This window comes from Psammomys obesus, unplaced genomic scaffold (assembly GCF_907164565.1).
Source record: "Psammomys obesus unplaced genomic scaffold, mPsaObe1.curated_primary_1811, whole genome shotgun sequence".
Classification (NCBI taxonomy): Eukaryota; Metazoa; Chordata; class Mammalia; order Rodentia; family Muridae; genus Psammomys; species Psammomys obesus.
Window position 1 is genome coordinate 533 of NW_026587041.1, and position 1323 is coordinate 1855.

The 1323-nt window shown below is 42.5% G+C and overlaps 1 protein-coding gene across 1 annotated transcript; it reads right to left on the reverse strand.

Moving 5' to 3' along the window:
- Nucleotides 1–619: 619 nt before the first annotated feature.
- LOC129673207 (DNA repair protein SWI5 homolog) lies at nt 620–1032 on the reverse strand (the record flags this gene model as incomplete). The annotated part of the gene is made up of 2 exons (XM_055602908.1): nt 937–1032; nt 620–865 (listed from the first exon to the last, which is right to left on the reverse strand). Coding segments are annotated over exons 1-2 (342 nt in total), but the record flags the coding sequence as incomplete, so codon positions are not given.
- Between the last annotated feature and the right edge of the window lie 291 nt (nt 1033–1323).

Genomic DNA, 1323 nt, shown 5'->3' on the forward strand with positions numbered 1-1323 from the left:
ACTCCTCAAATATCCCCCAACCCTTCACACCTGCTTGTGTGCCCTCCACACTTCTGTCTGGCTCTTCTATTGGCTTCAATCACAAGTATATGAAATTGTGAATTTTTTCTCTATTTTGTAGATAACAACTAACAACTAACTGCACTGTCATTAGGAGTCATTGGTTATGCTGTGTTTGGAAGAAGAATTTCACTACATGCAAAGATGACTTTCAGTAATCTGCTTTGAAATTCATGCCTTTTTAGTGATATCAATTATGTATTTAAACTTATCACTGTTTTTCTTTTAGTTTCTTTAAAGTGTAATTTCAATACTAAGGTTTTCTATTTCTTTTTTTTTTTCCATTGACAAATATATTTAGAAACCTTCATGCTAACAGATCTGACCCTTCCCAACACCCCTCTTCTCTAGGACCTACCCCAAATTTAGTTTGGGCTCTTTAAAAAATTTTGGATTTCTAGTTTTTTTTTTTTTAATATATATCTGGAAAACCACGTGAATGTGCTGTCTGGGCTCTCCACCCTCCCTGTCCCCATCCACCTGTCCCTGTGGGCTGTGCTGTGGATAAAATCTGCACGACTCTGCTCGGTCATTCAGGTCTAGATCAAAACCTGGATACAGGTCCTTCCTTGGTGGTGACACCTCGGGTCACAGCCAGTTTGCTCAGCAGCATCTGTGCTACATCCTTGACGTCCTTGTACTCATGGAGGAGGGAGAGATGGTCCTCCAGTTCCATCACCCAGTAACCGTCTGCTGCCAGCTGGGTCATCTTCCTGTCCAGCATGCCCCGCTTCTCCTTCAGTTTCTGAAGGTCAGAGTCAGACTCCTCACTGATCTCATCAGCCTGTTCAGCTTTGGGAGATGGCTGTGGTGGTCTGAAGGCCGCATGGCAAATTCAGTTGAGTGCTGACTCATACCTCCCGAGCCCTGAGTTACCCGGATGGGGAACGGACGCTTCTCAGAACTTCCAGGGTTGGGGTTAAACGGCTGCCTCAAGTAACCAGGTAATGAGAAATCCGCGATGGAGACCATCAACCGCTCCCCCAGGTTTTCTATTTCTATGTGAAGCTATAGTTAATTCTTTTGCATTAAACGTATTTCCTTTATATCACTGAGCATTATTATAAAAACTTATTATTCTTCATATTTTGAACATGTGAGCTATTGTGATGTTGGTCTTCACTCTTTTTTTTTTTTTTGAGTTCTGTATTTTTATATTTATTATTGATTACAATTTATTCACTTTGTATCCCGGCTCTAGTCCCCTCCCTTGTGTCCTCTGAGTCCCACCCTTCCTCCCTCTTCTTCCCCTATGCCGCTCCC